General features: G+C 38.7%; 2 protein-coding genes across 10 annotated transcripts in view; one reads left to right on the top strand and one right to left on the bottom strand.

Annotated features, from left to right (window-relative positions):
* The first annotated feature begins 45 nt into the window (after positions 1-45).
* On the top strand, positions 46-8,414 carry LOC112056220 (S-adenosylmethionine mitochondrial carrier protein). 3 transcript variants are annotated; one of them, XM_024096607.2, is made up of 6 exons: positions 46-358; positions 681-801; positions 2,574-2,719; positions 4,204-4,302; positions 5,895-6,050; positions 6,768-8,414. In XM_024096607.2, the coding sequence occupies exons 1-6, from the start codon at positions 305-307 to the stop codon at positions 7,041-7,043; spliced, it is 852 nt and encodes a 283-aa protein (XP_023952375.1). In that variant the 5' UTR covers positions 46-304; the 3' UTR covers positions 7,044-8,414. The 3 variants fall into 3 exon arrangements, with proteins under 3 accessions (XP_023952375.1, XP_052745111.1, XP_052745104.1); XM_052889151.1 differs by having other exon boundaries at positions 48-358; positions 685-801; positions 2,574-3,423; XM_052889144.1 differs by having other exon boundaries at positions 48-358; positions 2,574-3,423.
* Positions 8,415-8,947: 533 nt separating this feature from the next.
* Positions 8,948-14,506, bottom strand: part of LOC112056215 (rhophilin-2-B) — a 92,794-nt gene continuing 87,235 nt past the window's right edge. For all 7 annotated transcript variants that reach the window (XM_052889101.1, XM_052889095.1, XM_052889103.1 and 4 more), the window contains exons 14-17: positions 14,293-14,489; positions 13,183-13,557; positions 12,602-12,754; positions 8,948-11,368 (exon numbers count right to left, since the gene is read on the bottom strand). In XM_052889101.1, the coding sequence (XP_052745061.1) occupies positions 11,174-11,368; positions 12,602-12,754; positions 13,183-13,557; positions 14,293-14,489 (920 nt within the window). In that variant the 3' untranslated portion in view covers positions 8,948-11,173. The remainder of the gene's footprint in view (positions 11,369-12,601; positions 12,755-13,182; positions 13,558-14,292; positions 14,490-14,506) is intronic.

Raw genomic sequence — 14,506 nt, 5'->3', positions numbered from 1 at the left:
GTAATGTAATCTGTAGTCGAGAGTCGTCGTCTGCGAATTGCGAACCGCGGGTGTTCAATATTTTTGAATTTCTCTCCTATAAATTAATAAATTAAATTAAATTTGCTTCTCAGTTTATGAAATCGAATACAATATTATTATCGCAAATAAAAAAAATATTTTGCTGTTAATTTCATGTGCATAATATTTTATATTGCGTAATAATGTAAGGTTACATTTTAAAACACTTGTTGATTGTTCAAACAATTAATTAAATGGTATAACAATTAAGTCTTTTGTTTAATTATAACTTAAAACTTCTAACATGGCGAACTCAGGGAATGTAAATTCTCCAAAGTCCTATTTATCACCTTTATTTGTAAGTAGATTTTTTATTATTTATATTTACATACATTAAATAGTTATGTACATAAAATACATGATATTTTAATTTTCACAAAATTTAGCCTTGTCTTTAATTAAAAAGTATTAACTCTTAGTTCTTCTAATAATGAAAATGGAAAATATTGGTTTAAAGTGTAAAACATACCAATAATAATATTAGCTTTATTAATAATACTATTGGTATCACTTTTACGTTGATAATATAATATTAATCGTGTATTATAAGATTTTGTAGAAGGGAAGTCTAGTATCTAGTTTATTAATTGTTAAATATAAAGCATGAGTGTGCTTCCCAGGCAGGAGCCACAGCTGGACTGTCAGTGGATGTGACCCTGTATCCCCTGGACACGCTGAAGACTCGACTGCAGAGCCAACAGGGCTTCTACAAGGCTGGCGGCTTCAGTGGGGTGTACAGAGGTATGTATGAGTGAACAGATAAAGCTTCAAACCATAGTTTTTCCCATGGACAGTAGGGGCTTGGTTAAGTAATTGATGGTTGCAGATATTTATGTAGTTATTGATAAATATTGATAAATTACAATTATTTTATCTAATAATATTCATTATTATCTTGAAAATGGGACAGAACAATTGTTACTGACAGGTATATTATTTCCAATAGTCCTGATAAAGTGCTAGTTGATGGGTTATGTGCCATGCAATAATTGTTGATATTACTGTTAATAATGACAAAAATCTGATTAAAGCTGAAAAGGGAATGGTAGTATTAAAATACTTGATCCTTGCTCACGAGATTACTGCCATGTACCTATAATGTTGAGTCAACTATTGTTGAGTCAACTATTGTTGTACTGATAATGATAGCCATTTAGTCAATGCTCTTATAGTATAAAGTTTTAACCAATACCTTACGAAGCTTTCGCTTAACTGCTTGATCAAGGGTTGGATACAAAAGGCAGTGATCCTTGAGACGGCACATACTCTCACTGTTGCTCTTTGGGCTTCCACTGGGGGGTGGGTTGATTTTTTATTTTTAGGGATTTATTTTAAATACTACTACTTTTTTTAATATGTAAATACATTTTTGTATAATTATACCAAAATTTATTTACATCAGTGCTTGTAAATATAAATAACAATAATAAATTGAAAACTGGAGGAAACTGTGGACTACCTTTTAGTCTGGATAAATCCATGATTCTCATGCAATTTTAAAGAGTGAGAATTTCATACAAACAAAGTTGCTGGCATCCACTAAATAAAAAAATAAAAATAAAAATAGTTTATTTCGTTAACACCAATCAGTAACAAATAATTAAAGACTAGAGTCTTCTTTTAAGAGTTGTATACTCCTGTGACAGAAGACTCCGCTCTTCCATAACAAGCCGTAATTAAACAAATTTATAATTAATCATAGTGGGTATAACTAAAACTAAAGACATAAAAAAAACATGTGCGTGTGTGTGTGTGTGTGTGTTTGCGTGTGTGAGAGAGAGAGAGTATGTGTGTGTCTTGGGTAATGTACTCGTATTATGTAATACTTGTGCTGTAATAAATGTTACTGAACATGTAATAATTAAGACCATAAGCTGTTTATGCATTGTAATGTTTAATCTTATAAATAATGTATTTGACCTCAGAATGTTATGTACATAATTTTTTGCTGTAATCATATTTCACGGCTGGTATTTAAATATGTATGTACATACATATAAGAGTTACATTGAACTTATTTGTTGGTTGGACATGCTAATCCCAGTAAATAGGTAACTACAGCAACAAAAACTTCTTCAATGTTGGGTAGCCCATTAATTGAGCTAAGTTTTATAGTTTTATTATATTGTATGATATATTATTTATTTACTGAAAACTCAGATTTACACATGTTCGGCCATTTCTGGTGTTCCAGAACCGAACATGTGTTAAGAGTGTGAACAATAATTCGAGTACACTTTAACAGAACAATTACAATAGGTATACCAAATAAGGGAGTCCTCGCCTGCACGCTACAGAGGTGTGGCATATCCTATAATTCTTATTTCTTCATGCATATTCATACACTAAAGAGAACACCTACTACTTGTATTTCCAACTGCACCTTATCGTCATACCTCGCATCTCTATATTGTCACCCAGACAAGGATTTAGTTCATGTTGTCTCCGTTGATTATTTTGGTTCAAGGGTTGTAATTTTGCAAAAATGGCTGTATGTGACTGTGGTGCCGCAGGTCTGCTGACAGTGGCGACGAGCTCGATGCCCACGACGGCGCTGTTCTTCATGTCGTACGAGGCCACGAAGAGCGTGTTCCAGCCGCTGGTGCTGCCGCAGTACGCGCCGCTCGTGCACATGTTCGCGGCCAGCGTGGGAGAGACGGTATGTGCAGTTGTGACTGTGGTGCCGCAGGTCTGCTGACAGTGGCGACGAGCTCGATGCCCACGACGGCGCTGTTCTTCATGTCGTACGAGGCCACGAAGAGCGTGTTCCAGCCGCTGGTGCTGCCGCAGTACGCGCCGCTCGTGCACATGTTCGCGGCCAGCGTGGGAGAGACGGTATGTGCAGTTGTGACTGTGGTGCCGCAGGTCTGCTGACAGTGGCGACGAGCTCGATGCCCACGACGGCGCTGTTCTTCATGTCGTACGAGGCCACGAAGAGCGTGTTCCAGCCGCTGGTGCTGCCGCAGTACGCGCCGCTCGTGCACATGTTCGCGGCCAGCGTGGGAGAGACGGTATGTGCAGTTGTGACTGTGGTGCCGCAGGTCTGCTGACAGTGGCGACGAGCTCGATGCCCACGACGGCGCTGTTCTTCATGTCGTACGAGGCCACGAAGAGCGTGTTCCAGCCGCTGGTGCTGCCGCAGTACGCGCCGCTCGTGCACATGTTCGCGGCCAGCGTGGGAGAGACGGTATGTGCAGTTGTGACTGTGGTGCCGCAGGTCTGCTGACAGTGGCGACGAGCTCGATGCCCACGACGGCGCTGTTCTTCATGTCGTACGAGGCCACGAAGAGCGTGTTCCAGCCGCTGGTGCTGCCGCAGTACGCGCCGCTCGTGCACATGTTCGCGGCCAGCGTGGGAGAGACGGTATGTGCAGTTGTGACTGTGGTGCCGCAGGTCTGCTGACAGTGGCGACGAGCTCGATGCCCACGACTGTACTGCCTATATTTATATTTAAACCTCAATTTTCCTCAAAGTAAAATGGACCTAATCACTGCTCTCTAAAGTTCACTTAACTTTGAAGAAAAATTTTCGTTTTAAATTATCACAGAAATACGAGCAAAGAACTCCTGTCGTTTCAATCACATAACATTCTTATACATTACTTAAGCTAGGCGCTAAAGGTTAAACTTAATAACTTAATAGTAGGTAGGTGTGCTTCCAATAAAATGTACCTGACTCTGTTCAATGTTGAATAATTATTATGGATACCAAAGTATATACGAAATATGTTATTCTGTCATATTTTTATTTCATGTACATAGTAAATGTTGTGACCCCGTTTGGGTATTGCTATCTAAATTATTCCTATTAACCTATTTGTTGTCTTGACCTTTACTCTATTTCTTGGTTTATGTATGTCTACTTTTGGGAAGCAGGTGCGAATTTAAAATCAAACATGATGTTAATTATTGATCAAAATCTAGATTAGAGATCGAGATACGTTGCAGCGTATCAGCCAAATTCCAGAGACGCCTGCCAGTACACCGTTACACAAAACATAACTTAATGAACACATTTAACATAAAGACGTGAAAGTTGGATAAATATTACAGTAGATGTCATTCAGTTAATTCTAAATATGACTAGGTATATTGGAAAATGCTGATCATAAAATATAATTAGGTAAATGTGACATTGTTTCAGTTGGCGTGCCTGATCCGAGTCCCAACAGAGATCGCTAAACAAAGGAAGCAGACTTACACCGGCACAGAGAAACGTAGCAGCATTCGAATATTACTACACGTAAGTATTCACCCTTATCATCTGGTGACATACAAATTCCAAATACAAATCATCATCATCATCATCATTTTCAGCCGATAGACGTCCACTGCTGGACATAGGCCTCTTGAATGGACTTCCAAACATAATACAAATCTTTATTGTTTAAACATACAAGTTTTCAAAAATGGCGTTATTAGGCGTAATATTCCAGACTTGGTTGCTATTTATGGGTTTTATAAGAAGGCTCAGAGTTAAGAGTATCTCTGCGTGATCGAATCAGAAAAGAGCAGATCCGCAGAAGAACAAAAGTCACCGACATAGATCAAGAAGTTGCAAAGCTGAAGTGGCAATGGGCGGGTCACATAGTTTGAACAACCGATGGACGTTGGGGTCCCAAAGTAGTGAAACACACTGCAATCAAGGTCTGGGGCTCTTTAATTAAGTATAATTCTTTTGTGTCCATTACGGAAGGGTTTGAAATTTCTGGGCTTCTCATGCCTGAATGGAATAATTCCCCGACTATTACTCTGCGTCCATTCTCATATATTTTCAAGCCACAACTTCTCATTTTTATAAAAGATGGACGAACTATTACATAGGTGATACTTTAGTGTGAGCCGGCTAAACCAATATCAGGAGTTTTACTTATCTCCTGTGTACTTTTTTTTTTAATTAATCGTGTCTTTCTAAATTGCTGTATGCCAGAAATGGTGGAATGCATAATTATACTATTTATCTGTGTATATACAAATAAATTAACATGAATACTATTCCTGTATGTCTTGAAGCTATAAAGAACACATTTTCATTAAAGATGCACGAACAATTACGTCGGTGATACTTTAGTTTGAACTGGCTTAACTGGTATTGCTTTAATTATCACGATTAGGTAGGTATCTCATAATGTAACCTGACGTTTCAAAAGTGTTTGTAAACTAAGCCCAATTAAAATAAATGAATCATCAGTCAATTGTTATCGACTTTATGTACGAGTAACTCTGCCTTCTATACCGGAGGGTGTAGGGGCATTCGTCATCAACCCATATTCGGCTCACTGCTGAGCTCGAGTCTCCTCTCAGAATGAGAGGGGTTAGGCCAATAGTCCACCACGCTGGCCCAATGCGGATTGGTAGACTACACACACGCAGAGAATTAAGAAAATTCTCTGGTATGCAGGTTTCCTCACGATGTTTTCCATCACCGATTGAGACACGTGATATTTAATTTCTTAAAATGCACACAACTGAAAAGTTGGAGGTGCATGCCCCGGACCGGATTCGAACCCACACCCTCCGGAATCGGAGGCAGAGGTCATATCCACTGGGCTATCACAGATCTGTGATCACAGTGTAGGGGCATGCACCTCCAATTTTATAGTTGTGTGCATTTTAAGAAATTAAATGTCACGTGTCTCGGTGAAGGAAACACATCGTGAGGAAACCTGCACACCAGAAAGTTTTCTTAATTCTCTGCGTGTGTGAAGTCTACCAATCCGCATTGGGCCAGCGTGGTGGACTATTGGCCTAACTCTTCTCATTCTGAGAGGAGATTTGAGCTCGGCAGTGAGCTGAATATGGGTTGATAATGATGATGTGTAATTATGTTTGTAGGCATTCCGTACGGAGGGTCTGCGCAAGGGCGTGTACCGCGGGTACCTGTCCACCGTGCTGCGCGACCTGCCCTTCAGCTTTATCGAGCTGCCGCTGTGGGAGATGATGAAGAGCGTTGTCCGCGCCAGGAACGACGGCGACATCACCAGCTTTCAGGTCTGTGTCACCTTCAGCCTTACCCACCTTTGTTACAGGCCAAGCTCTCAGTAGGAGAGGCGATATGAAGCCCCAGTTGGAGGGGCGGGGCTCCAGTGAATGCGTTGCCAATACAGTAATGCATTAACTCGAGCCGATTAAATCTATAAGTTTTAGGATTGTAACACAGTTCTTTCCCATGGTTCTTTCAGAAACGGATTTAATTAATACGTCACTGGCTTGACACCGCCTTCAAAGATCAGAAGGTAGCAAGCACATACGATACTGTTTTTCGCTTTTTAGTTTATTTTTGTGATTTTGAAGTTGGTTGAATTTTTTGTTAAAAAGATTTCATTTTTATGGCAAGACAGCCAATCCCATGGTGATATTAACCATATACGCAGGAGATATTACAGTGGTCAAGTGTGTGTGCGAGCTCTATACCTATCACTCATAATCCAATGGGCAGCAGACTGAAACGACATGTTAGCATGATGATAATCATCATCATCATATCAGCCGATGGACGTCCACTGCAGGACATAGGCCTTTTGTAGGGACTTCCAAACATCACGATACTGAGCCGCCTGCATCCAGCAAATCCATGCGACTCGCTTGATGTCGTCAGTCCACCTGACGAGGGGTCGAGCAACACTGCGCTTTCTGGTGTGGGGCCGCCATTCCATTGCCACTTCTGCCTCGCACAATGATGATAAAATTGGTATTTATTTAATACAGAGCGCCCTGTGCGGGTCCATAGCGGGGGGGATCGCCGCGGCCTCCACCACTCCCCTCGACCTCGCCAAGACGAGGATAATGCTCGCCGACGGCTACTCGTCCACCCGCAAACTGCGCATCCGACCGGTGCTGGCGGACATATACCTACAGTCGGGCGTGAGGGGTCTGTTCGCGGGCGTGACCCCGCGGATGACGGCCTTCATGATCGGGGGGTTCGTGTTCTTCGGCGTCTACGAGCATTCCAAAGCTATATATGACAGACACCTCGCTAGATAGCATTTTGGTGAATATATTCAGGGAAATATAAGTGGTATTACAAAAATATGTAATGGGTGACGGTGTAACTGGTGGATGGCCATGCCAAATGACGTAAATGCCAATGACGTCATGAAATTGGAATAAATATGGCGCGTTGTCTTTTGGCATTTTGTTGGAAAAAGAAAAGGTTGCAAAGCGTTGTTTAACTTTCTAGTAAACCAGGGTCTCTCAAACTATTTTGTTCAGGAGATCCCTTTTCAAAATGAACTGTTACAACTGACCCTCTTCTTTATTGATAGAAATAGCTAATATAACAAATTCAGCAATAACTTTTATGTTAAATTGATACAGGTATATCACAATAGCAATATAATAAAACAAATAACTAATATGTACTTATATATTTTATGCATCATTTAAAAAGGATTTCTTAGTACCATCTAATGATCCCTAGGTAAGTATCAACACTTTGGGAACCCAAGTATTAAACGGTTTGAAAAGTTACTTTGGCAAGAAAGATACATTTGGGGTGCTTATAGGCTTACTTTACAATGTATCCGTTTTTTTATACATAGCATAATTTGTATCATTACGCAAGAATGTAATTACAGTGACCATGTAGAGGCAATTTACAGACAATTAGTATTATGACTAAAGACATAGAAAGCTGAATGTATTGAAAATGCATTATGTTATTTCGAGTGTATCGGTGAATGTGTTAATATAAATGAACAGACAGTTAAATGTATTGTTATAACAGAAACTACTTTTTAAATATTAAAATTGATTTTAAATAAAAATTAAATGGCAATTTACTTTAGTTTAGTTTTTAAAAGACTGAGTATTTGACCAAATGATGTGTATTTATTAATATGACAAATTAAATTAGAAAAAACATCAATGTATGTAAAGTCAATCTATTCCAGGAAGTCAGTTTGGCTTTAAATGTGTGTGTAAGATGTCAGACAGCGTGTTCGCGACAGCGAATATATGTATAACTCGTGCGCGTTAACTTGACACCTGGCTACCAAACACAACCAAACAAACGTACAAACATCATTCTAGCTAGTACTACTAGTAGCATTATAACTAGTACCTGCATTTAAAGTCAAACTGGCTTCCAATATATGATTATGTATATTAGTATTTGCACGATTAATTTGCATAAAAATACACCTATATTCGAATTCCATGCAATATTGACTTGTTATGAATATAAATACATAGTTGTTAAATTATTTTGTTGTAACTTATAATTTTGCTTTGTTTATTGTTACGTGCAGGGTATAGGGTAAGTATGAAATAAGGTGTTTGTTGGTCATTGAAAATATCTTAAATATTATTTGTAGTTTAATTATTATTGTTGTAATAAATGAATGTTGAATTTTATCTATTGTTTCATTCAGTCGATTGTATTTTTATTCTATCCTACTAATATTATAAACGCGAAAGTTTATATGGATGTTTGTTTGGATGTTTTTTTGAACTTTAACGCCGCAACTACTGAACCGATTTAGCTGAAATTTGGAATGGAACTAGGTTTTACTAACATAGGCTACTTTTCATCGCGGAAAAATCTATGGTTCCTGAGGGATTTGAGAAAATTTAAATTTCACGCGAAGTCGCGGGCGTCTGCTATTAAATAATAATTCTGTCATGGAAAATGATAATTTGATGGTCATTTTTATTTTTTATTGACTTTATTTTTTATTCCATTGGTATTTTTCTTGGATTTATCAAATGATTAACATTTGAAATAGTTTCATAAAAATTCATATAAGTCCATTATCCTTTATTCCAGTAACATTATCAAAGCGATATCATAATTTTAATAAAATTAGGTACTTTCTACTTAAGGTATAGTATATATGAAAAAATAGCATAGATAGCATAGCTAGGATATGGAAAAATAAAATATTAAATTTTTCACAAAAAATATATTTCATAAATCAATATTTTTTTTACAAACTCTAACGATTATATTATTATATTATATTAACTTATACCGATCTATACATTGATATACATTTTAATTTCTAAACGTTATTAAATTAATAACAAATTCTTTAATATTAGGGTGCGATCAATAACATTTCTATTAAGAGAAACTGAGCCAGGCTTGGTTGCTTCGGCTTATGAAATAACAAATATTCAACGTAAAATTGTTTTAAATATTTAAAAAAATGTTTTTTTTTAATTAACCAAAGTTATTTAAAACCGAAATTATCAAACCTGTCGGTAGGTACAAGGGTACTTACATATTTTTACATCGATCACAACCAAAATATTAAATCAAATATTGCAAAAACCATTTAATAATAAAATAATGAAAATGATAAAATTCTTTTATACATTAAAAACATACAGAAATAAGTATATGATATGTTTAGTTTATCATCTCTGTAAACTAAGGCGATTTTAAGGATTTTTTTTTAAGTAAATGAGGTTTTTTTTCGACATCTTATGTAGGTAAAGGTATTAAATAACAATTTTAATCCACACTAAAACAATGAAATAATAAATAACATTTATTTTTTATATACCCAAGTATTTTTTATTCTGGTTATATTAGGTAAGCTAATTTAACTTTCGATGTTTGGTGTGGAAATATGTTGTAATGTAGGTCGATAAGTTAGCACACCTAAGAATGATAAAGATGTCGAATTTTTTTCGTTAACTGTCCACTTCTTGAGTGAAATAAAGATGTGACAGTTCACAAAAATAAGAATTAATCATTAAATATATTATATTAGATAATAAATAGATTTTAAGTAATTGGTTCTAAAATAGAATAGTGTTACCAGGCTACTAATTAATGACAGAACGACGACTTTATTGGCAATCATACTTTTAAAAAAGTGGCATTGAAAGAAAAAAATCATCAAAGAGGATATCTATAGGCTTAAAATCAATAGAGCTTGGGTAAAGACAAGAAATTGTTCATTTAACCAGTTTTAAACTTTTAACTGCCTTTAACAATGCCACTTACATACAATTTTTGTATTATTATAGTTAAAAGTTTTGCTAGAAATATAAATTTTAGGATTTGTAAATAATTAAAGAATGACCTGATAGAGATACACAATACGAGTACTGTAGAGTAGCTAAGTGTAATATGCAACAAACAGGAATATAATATATTCAAAATGCATACACATATATAAAGAACTTTTGTTTATATTCAAGCAACTTATACATCATTATGAAAGTGAAGCTAAACAATATATTCTATATTGAAATTGAAGGGAAAACTTTGGAATGTCATAGCCATATATTATATTTTCTTAGCCTAAATATATATTTAGAAACTAAATATATAATAGATGCAGTCAAAGGGACGGATTCATAGATTTATATACAAGATATAAAATAAAGGTAACAAAAAAGGCATTAGTGAAGTTAGAAAATAAATGAGTTCTGTAAACTCCTTAATGTGGGTAGTACAATATTACTGTTCAGTGGAATGTAAATATGTACATGAATTTGTCATGAATTTGTCAGAGTAACAAATAGTATATATATAGGCACTCAATTTTACTGTCGTTAATATTAGTTTAATAAATACCTAGTAGAATAACTAATACTTTAGATTATTCTTCTATAGAAATTGAGATGTCTCTATGGTTTTCAACCCTGCCTATCCCTTTTTTCAGAATCAATCAATCAATCAAGTGGTTTCATTTTTGATTATCACAGTGGAATGATAAATAATTTGTAAGATGGCAAAAAGCTAAGCCCAGCCATCAGATCAGAACAACTGTTCAGTTCAGTTCACTGATCAGTTTTTACGGAAAATAGCAATATAAACTAATTATTCATGGTTCATAAGAAATTCTACAAAGTAACACCTGCTTCTATTTAACAATCCAGTACACTGAGACTTTCGTCTACCGTCTCAGTATCCGTCCGGTAGTGGTCTAATCTGTCAACTGCCGGGTCGCCATGTTCAAATTCCGCCAGCTGCGTCAAGCAAACGAGACTTACACATTGCACAGATTAAAAAGGTCGAGTGCTACGCAACTACTACTGGGTTGACACTACCGGAACAGACTAATAAGGTCGAGTGAAGGGTTGACACTACCGGAACAGACTAATGCGGTCGAGTGAAGGGTTGACACTACCGGACCCTGTCGGGGCGCGCCGGGTCGCTATCGGAAGATGACGTCGGCGTGCGAGCCGCGGTGCGAGCCGGCGTCGCGCGCGCCGCGCTTGAAGGGGTTCCACGAGGGCACGCGGCGCGCCGCCGAGCGCGCGGTGGCGGCTGTGGAGCCGCTGGACGCCGTGGACGCGGCCGACACGGAGCCCTGGTTGGAGCTCGACTGCCGCGGGGTCTCCGGCGACGACTGGCGACAACACAGGGTTCATTAATTCGGACAGTTTCAAGAAGTCTAAATATATCCCGTCGCCCGCATATCATGGGAGTGTCATTAATGAACTTGCCAAGCTATATGACTATTTGCCGGTTATAATATATGCTCTGCTGCAGGTTGTGGTTGCTGGTAAACGTGAAGTACGTGGCAGCCTGGTGACGTGGGTCGATCATCGCGCTATATTATTTAATTTATAATATTTTTCACGTCGGGTGTTACCACTTTGTCGGTTATAATATGTTGTTCGGGGTCACCACTATGCCGGTTATAATAATGTTGTTACGGTTAGATCATAGATGGCATTTAAATAAAAGGCGTGTTCACGTTAGAAGGTTTACTGAACGACTATTTTACATGGATCTACACTCGACAGCGAAATGTGTGTTTGTACCATATTGTTTACTACTACGTATTTTATTACATTCACTAACAGCTAACTTACACATGACTGATATGATCTGACTCGGCAAAAGTTGTTTTGCCTTTTAAGTTATTTGGCTTGGATCACCTTTATCAAAGGGGTATGGAAAATATATAAGAACCTATTCTCATTAAAGGTAATACAAATGTCCGTTCCGTTTGGTACAGTTTGAAGAAATCTGTATCAATGTTTGTACTTGAATATCATATCTAAGTGCATCGGCTTAGATATGATAACAAAGAAAGAGCTCTTCACGTCTGTTAGTAATATGGATTAAAGAGATTTTACTCTTTGTAGCAAAATTCATCTTTGGAAATATTATCCTCATGTTTACTGTTGCCGTAAAGCAGCATTGCTGCATCGAAGCCTCGGTCCGAAAAGCGGCTGGAAGAATTTGACCGGGGGAGGACTCCCGCGCTTTTCTCGGTTCATCCATGAGTTGCCTATGAAATTAAAGGAATATAAGACTAAACAATTCCGTCTCAAACAAAGGCAGCGCATTTTAGACCTAGCGTATAAGCCCTACATTCTTCTTCTTACCTAAGTCTTTTCCGCACTAAGGATTGGCCGTTCAATTGTCCTTCGTTGTGGCTATTTGTGATGGTTTTCCACTTCTAAATAAAGTGGAAGATGTGCATATTCCGCTATTAGTCTATATGGACAACCCACCACCTCCCATGGCCCTTTCAACCTCTCGGTAATTTGGGCTGAATCGAGGGAGGGCGAACCCGGTAGTTGCGTTATTAGTCTAGTAGTCTAGTAGTAACTAGTCTACCAAAGTTCACCTTGTTGTGGGCGCGGTCCATGGGCGTGGCGAGGCGCAGCGTGAGCGAGTCGGCGGCGCGCTGGATGAGCGCCACCACCTCCTCGTGGGAGCTCCACTTCACGTCCGTGTCGCCGATCGAGATGATGAAGTCGCCCTCGCGCATGCCGCCGATCTGTGACATGAAGCCAAGAAAATTTTACTAATTTAATAAACGACGAAGAAGTCCTAACTAGAGCTGAGAGCTGGTAGATATTTAAAGAAAATTTTTGGGACACTCATTCTTGGTGCAATTTAAAAAAAAAATGTTAGTATCTACTTGTAGTTCCAGTTCTGTATTGTTCGATCCATCTTACTGTTCACTGCTGGACTAGGCCTATTATGAGGACTTCCACACTTAGGCAGCGGCTGATGGATGAATAGATTGGATGCCGTTTGAAAAGCCAATGGACGTTATCTCTAAGATGCTTGAATGGCTATTTCGCAATGGAAAGTGTTGGTCGACCCCCGAAAAGGTAGACCGATGCATTTAATTAGGACAAAATTTGTAAAAACTGTTGCGGAACGGTCTTACAAGAAGGAAATTTGAAAATGTATACTTACATCAGCCAAAGAGTTAGGCTCCACAGCAGAGATGACGACCGGCGCGTCCCCTCTCACGGAAAACCCATAGCCTTCCTCTTCCTTGTTGACACTGTACTCGCTCGCCACCCTCCTCAACTCCGCCTTCCTCCTCTCCCGCCCGTTCGCCTTCCCGTAGTCCTTGTATCCGTTCTCCTTGTACCCATACTTGTCGTCTAGAACCTTCGGGTGGTATTCGAAGTTGTTGTCGAAGCTGTTGATGTAGACGCCGTTCTGTTTAGTCACTCTGTGTTTGTCGTAATCGTCTGTGTATTTCTCGTCGCTCCGTATGACCTGGTTGTAGTACGTCGTGTTGTCTTCGGACCGGTCTCGCTTGTCGCTCGCGCGTCGCTTGACCTTTATTTTAAAATTTATTTATTTATTGGATAATTAAAAAGGAATTGTCAAAAAAGAAATGTGTTCTACATGGTTGAACTGAATTTTTTTTAGCTATCCCTTTCAACATCCGCTTGCCTCGTCTGATTACATACTCGTATAAATTATTGTTACGAAGTCCTCGAGTATGGGTGATATTAATATTAATTATTTATATTATGATAAAAAAGACGTATTTGTACGAAGTTGTTGCATCAGTGATGGTATAAATAATAGGGTATTTGATGACTTGAGTTCAGTTCTTTATTAGGCAGCGTGAACACCGTCACGCTGCTAGTTGCGTTAGTGATTTTGTGCAATAATGTTTTGTGTTGTAATTATAAATGATGTTTTAATTGATCATAAATTGTTTAGTGTGGGCATAGGGAACATGTCGGGCAGGGGAGGTGAGTGTTAATGCATTCTAAAGAGATCTCTTACTCCCAAGGACACAAGTCCTGAGATCTACTGTAGATGTTTCCACAAAATGGTGGTACAGTCACTGTCGCTGCTACCCGTCACGTCATCATAATTACATCTCCATAAATCCTTCAGTTATCCTACTCCCGGCCATTATCATTGACGTTAGTTTAACATTATCACACTAATCCCGCCAACCTGTATTAGACCAGCGTAAGGGGCTCAGCTCAATATCTTCTTTCCTATAATGAGGGAGGTTTGCCTCTTTAAAATAGATTGTTAATGAGGAGTGGTGACCTTGTTGTCGTCGTGTCCGTTGCGCCTGTCGCGGCGCGCGGCGCGCCGGTCGGCCTTGTGCAGCTGCAGTAGGCGCGGCGCGCTCCAGTGCCGCTTGGCCGAGAACACGGCGATGGGCCCCAGCGACTTGAACAGGTCGTCCACGCGGTACTGCGCGAAGTCGGGCGGCGTCAGCGCTAGCTGGAACTTCGATGACGCTGTAACGGGAAATATT

This window comes from Bicyclus anynana, chromosome 2 (assembly GCF_947172395.1).
Source record: "Bicyclus anynana chromosome 2, ilBicAnyn1.1, whole genome shotgun sequence".
NCBI lineage: Eukaryota > Metazoa > Arthropoda > Insecta > Lepidoptera > Nymphalidae > Bicyclus > Bicyclus anynana.
This window is presented reverse-complemented; position numbering and strand designations above follow the sequence as displayed.